Below are 5,476 nucleotides of genomic sequence, written 5' to 3' on the forward strand. Positions count from 1 at the left end.
GACATGGAGAATTTATTTATGGTGAACCTATTGAAATTGGCCGTAGTGAAACTATAACAGAAAACAAGCGTGATTATTACGAAAAAATAATGAAACCATCAGATTGTGTAGTAATGTAATTGAGACAGTGGTAACACTAATTCAGTATTTAGTTATTTGAAATAAAATACAAAAATCAAATGATTTAAATTTCATTATGGTCAATTTAAATAGAAAAACAAAGAAATGGATAACAAGAAATAAAGTAAACATGAATAAAAGAAAGAATAAAATTCAAAAGAATAAAGAAGAATGAGATGAATAAAGAAGTAAAATAAAGAATATAATGAAATAAACAAAGAAAATATAAACAATGATAAAGAAAATGAATAAATAAAAGAATATGATTAAATTACTTTAATATAAAATTAAATTAAAAATGAAATAAATATAATTTATTATTTTATTAAATTGTTGATGCCTTACTTATATTCTTATACCTTACTATGTTCATATCTATGATTAGTAATTCTCTCTTCTTTAGATCTCTTACATAAATATCTGTTCTTTTATTGAAATTACATTTTTATTTATTATTTCTTGATTCAAAATCATAAGTTTTTTATTTTTTTCTTCTTGTTTCTTAATTCTTCTTTTCTTATGATTAATTTCTTTGTATTTTCTTCTTTTTTATTTCTTGATCTTTATATATTTCTTATTTAATCTTTAAACTACTCAATATATATTCATTTTATCATGTTTATTCGTCTGTGATGTTTTATTGATTATACAATTGTGAAAGATATGATTTATTGTTATTTTATTACAAATACTATACATTGCATATTTTGGTTCATGTATCCAGATTACTTTCATTATTCTGATATTTGTTACTTTTTCTTTCTGTGTATAATGCATTCATTAACATTAATTTTTTTATTTTATTTTTCAATTTATCTTCAAATCATTTTAAAATTTCATTATTTTCTTATTTCTCCAGTTCTTGATATATTCTTCTTGAAATTTATCTTTTATATCTTTTGTTATTTTCTTTTTGTCTTTCTTTTTTCTTCTTCCTCATTCATTTTTTAATTTCTTCTTTATTTATTCTTTTTCAAAATGATTTATACAATCAATTCTATATTCTTTTCTTTTTTTTTTTACTTTTATCATATCTCCTATTTTATTTCCTCTTTTCATTGTGAAATACATATTTGTTCTTATTATTTTATTGTTCATACTTTACACTCTTTAATCGGTCTCCATATTATTTTGATTGACATATAATCTATTGGTACACATTCCTGTACATATTATATTTCTTTTAATCATTTTCATATTATTTTATCTACTTCATTTATTTTCATAATTGTTCATTTAACAATAAAGCACTATATGTGAATTTAGGTATTATTTCTGTATTTACTCTATTAATATAATTCTTATTACTGTCGTTTCATTCATTTATTCTAATCATTCTTTTATATTGTTAATTATTTTCTTTATACATCCTAATTCATCATTTCTTGTAAATTGATAAACTCCTAATATTTATATGTATGATTTTTCATATACTAAAGGTACAGTATTCATATTATCTGTGACGTTTATATTTCTTTAATAATCCACATTTATTTATGTTTATTTTAATATTGATTCAATTGTATCATTTATTTTCTGATTTGTTATTTCTATTCCTTTTTCGTTTCACTAGTTATTTTAAATTCATTAGTATATAATACATGCTATAATTTTAATTATTATTAATTTATACTGTCAATCTTATCACAGACTATATTCATTTATAATATAAAAAAGAGATGAGATAGCTAACGATATTGAACAATATAAACATTTGTTTTAACTTCATTCATTTCGTTTTCATAGTATCACTCAACATCATTCACTCATACTATTAACAAATTGTGTTATTTGAAATAATATTATAAAGAGTATAAAGTAATTTCAACACAACCATGAAGTAAATAGAACAGAAGTTATTAACATCATAAAATAGTGATAAAGGTTATTTAAAAAAAAAAGTAACAACAGAAGGGTAAAAAATAAAAGAGAAAAAAAATAAAAATAAAAAAAATAAAGTAAAAATAAGAAAAAAAAAAAAGAGAGATAAAAAAAAGAATAAAAGAAAAAATGAAAATATGAATAAACGATAATATGTCTATATGAATATAAACAACTATATGACTATATGACTATATATCTATATGTTTATATGACTATATGTTTATATGTTCATAATATATAGTGATATAGTGATATAGTCATATAAACATATAGTGATATAGTGATATAAACATATAGTCATATAGTCATATAGTCATATAAACATATAAACATATAAACATATAGTCATATAAACATATAGGTATATAGTGATATATACATATAAACATATAAACATATAGTCATATAGTCATATATACATATAAACATATAATGATATAGTGATATAGGTATAAAAGTACAAGGAATAGTGTAGAAGTTAAAAAGATAGATGTATATAGTAGAATATAAGTAGAATATAAGCACTAAGTGATATACATAGAGTCTAGGGATAATACAGAATAGTGGGTAGTATATAAACATAATATATAAGAATAAGTAAAGACTAAGTGGATAAAGTATACATAGAAGGTAATAAGGTAATAAAGGAATAAGTTATAAAGGTATAAAGGTATATAAGTATAAAAGTATAAAATACTTATGATATAAAATAAGTAATAATACATAAGTATAGATAATAAGATATATAATAATAATAAGAAATATAATAATAATAATAATAAATATAATAAATATAATAGATAAATAGGAATAGTTAATAATAGATAAGAATAGATAATATAACATAATATAAGTAGAAATTAGAGTCTAGGTAGTTAAAGTATAGAGATATAGTGGTAAAAAGGGCTTCGCCGGGAATCGAACCCGAGCTACCCGCACCCAAAGCGGGTATTTTACCACTTAACTACAAAGCCATCACAAAGGATATAACAGCACATATATGTTCATAGTATATAGTGATATAGTCATATAGTCATATAAACATATAATGATATAGTGCATTATATTTATTTCTTATTATTTTCTTTATTCTTTCATTTATCATTTATCATTTTATATTTATTTTATTTCAATTTCATCAACAGATATATTCATTTAATACAGAAAACGAAGTAGAAAGATATAACTAATAATATACAAATATGTTATTCTCATATTTAATCACAAATATTTTCATCTAATAATATTTTCTACTATTTTTCTACTTTTTAATTATTTAACAAGAATTAATTTGCAACATGATAATTCATTTCAATATTCTATCAAACATAAATACCATGTTTTAAACAATCAATTTTGACAATCATTACATTTAGACAACAATTATGAAATAATTAACAAATTCACAAAACATTATAATAATATAATGATGGATACGAATAAAATGCATAATTTCGTGACCGTTTTTATATTTCAAATAAATAATAATGAATAAAAATCATTTCATTTCAATTACAATAATTCTTTGTGGTGTGAAATGTTCTTGTTTTCCACAAAGTGTATTTGATATTCCTTTATATTCAAATGAATGTTGTTTACAATATGACCATCTTTTATTATTTTCTTTATAAACACCAATATCACCAAAACCACCTCCAAAATGAAACAAACAATCATCTGATTGACTATATAAATAAAATGCATACTGTGGTTCATTAATATCAAATTTCATCATTTCTTTTATTCTTCCTTTTGATTCTATTGAAAATAAAAATGATTTTGAATCATTTATAAAATCACCAAATTTATCAATTTTCACATTAACATATCCTCCAAATTTATTTCCATTTGTATCTTCAATAATAATTATTATATGTTCTTTATTTATTATTCTTTGATGAAATACTGATGTATTCTGATTCCAATTATCAACATCTGAATCAAATATGACATCGTCTATTCTTCTTTCTGTCCACTCTTCTATTTGTTGTATTATTTTGTTTGTTTTAACAACTGATATGTTATTTGATGGTGTTATTTCCATTATTATTTATTTTTAAGTTCTTTTTTAATAACATTATTTATTTTATTGTTATATATCACATTTCATTATTTTTGTTATTAAATCTCATATTTATTATTAAGTTCATTTTATGTTTTTAATAACATTTATTTATTCTTTTTGTTATTTATTTTTATTTCATTCTTTCATTTCATCCTTTTATCAATGCAAAATATACAACAAATTTTGTTGCCATGGCTATCGAGTAATGCCAAGGGTCTTGTAAAGAAAATAAAACAAGACAGAGGCATCAAAGCATAAAGAAAAGAAAGGACATCAATAGAAATAAAATGAATAATAATTATGATAAAAGAAATAACAAGAAAAAAGGATTTAGAAAAAGAAGAACACAAAGAAAAACATATAAAAAAAAGGCAAATATAATGATAAACATTATACAAATAAGAAATATAAATTACTAAAAACAAATAAAATTGAAACGAAAAAAAAAAGAACAAGAAGTAAATGGCTGAAATGAGAATAAAAGGAATATCCGTTATTTACCCTTTTTTTATAATTATACCTTTTTATAATTATACCTCTTTATAATTATACCTTTTTATAATTATACCTCTTTAGTCTATTTCTTATTCTTTCATCGGTAGGTTCATATCAAGTAGGATACACCCGTTCCCATCCGAACACGGAAGTAAAGATGCTTAGAGCCTGATCAGTACCATTATGTTCACACAGATGGGAACGTCAGGTAATCTACCTTTTTGTTTTTTATATTATCTATTTAAACTTATTATATATTATATATTATCTATTCTATATATTTTTACTTTATTCTTATTATTTTATATATATACACTATACTTATAACATATTTATCATATTTATTATATATATTATATATATTATATATATTATATTTATTATATTTATTATATATCCTATATGACCCTTTTCAGTCTTTCTGACTATTATGTTCGTTGGTTTCATGGTGTAGTTGGTTATCACATCACTTTTACGTAGTGAGGGTCCCCGGTTCAAACCCGGGTGGAACCATTTTATATTAGTACACAACTTTATATGTATATGTATATGTTTATTTCTTTAACTGTTTAACTGTTTAACTGTTTATCTTTATTTATTCATATCATCTTATATATATATATATATATGTATCTATATTATTATATATACTTCTACTTCTACTTCTACGACTATATATCTATCTATCTAAACCTTTCTATGTATCTATGTATCTATGTATGTATATTACTTATACTTTATACTTTATACTTTATACTTTATTATTATATATCCCTTATTTACCTTTTTTTTATAATTATACCTTTTTATAATTATACCTCTTTATAATTATACCTTTTTATAATTATACCTCTTTAGTCTATTTCTTATTCTTTCATCGGTAGGTTCATATCAAGTAGGATACACCCGTTC

At 21.2% G+C, this 5,476-nt stretch overlaps 1 protein-coding gene across 1 annotated transcript in view, besides 19 other annotated features; it reads left to right on the forward strand.

Annotated features, from left to right (window-relative positions):
- The window catches only part of EDI_001800 (uncharacterized protein), a gene marked incomplete at both ends in the record, with an annotated part of 675 nt that extends 556 nt beyond the window's left edge, over positions 1–119 (forward strand). Inside the window, one exon of the mRNA XM_001733314.1 lies at positions 1–119. This exon is cut by the window's left edge and continues 556 nt beyond it. Within this exon, the coding sequence (XP_001733366.1) occupies positions 1–119 (119 nt within the window).
- A 38-nt stretch (positions 120–157) lies between these two features.
- Positions 158–335: a microsatellite.
- Positions 207–383: a microsatellite.
- Positions 254–428: a microsatellite.
- Positions 429–452: a sequence feature (AT_rich).
- A 4-nt stretch (positions 453–456) lies between these two features.
- Positions 457–1,945: a repeat region.
- Positions 1,946–2,037: 92 nt separating this feature from the next.
- Positions 2,038–2,131: a microsatellite.
- A 21-nt stretch (positions 2,132–2,152) lies between these two features.
- Positions 2,153–2,244: a microsatellite.
- Positions 2,245–2,263: 19 nt separating this feature from the next.
- Positions 2,264–2,436: a microsatellite.
- Positions 2,322–2,496: a microsatellite.
- A 216-nt stretch (positions 2,497–2,712) lies between these two features.
- Positions 2,713–2,844: a microsatellite.
- Positions 2,845–3,065: 221 nt separating this feature from the next.
- Positions 3,066–3,140: a microsatellite.
- Positions 3,141–3,467: 327 nt separating this feature from the next.
- Positions 3,468–3,998: a repeat region.
- Positions 3,999–4,038: 40 nt separating this feature from the next.
- Positions 4,039–4,205: a microsatellite.
- Positions 4,206–4,219: 14 nt separating this feature from the next.
- Positions 4,220–4,549: a repeat region.
- A 239-nt stretch (positions 4,550–4,788) lies between these two features.
- Positions 4,789–4,850: a sequence feature (AT_rich).
- A 9-nt stretch (positions 4,851–4,859) lies between these two features.
- Positions 4,860–4,959: a microsatellite.
- Positions 4,960–5,096: 137 nt separating this feature from the next.
- Positions 5,097–5,167: a microsatellite.
- A 7-nt stretch (positions 5,168–5,174) lies between these two features.
- Positions 5,175–5,214: a microsatellite.
- Positions 5,215–5,235: 21 nt separating this feature from the next.
- Positions 5,236–5,289: a microsatellite.
- Positions 5,290–5,476: the final 187 nt, after the last annotated feature.

Source organism: Entamoeba dispar, genomic scaffold, assembly GCF_000209125.1.
Source record: "Entamoeba dispar SAW760 scf_1105229460365 genomic scaffold, whole genome shotgun sequence".
Lineage (NCBI taxonomy): Eukaryota > Evosea > Mastigamoebida > Endamoebidae > Entamoeba > Entamoeba dispar.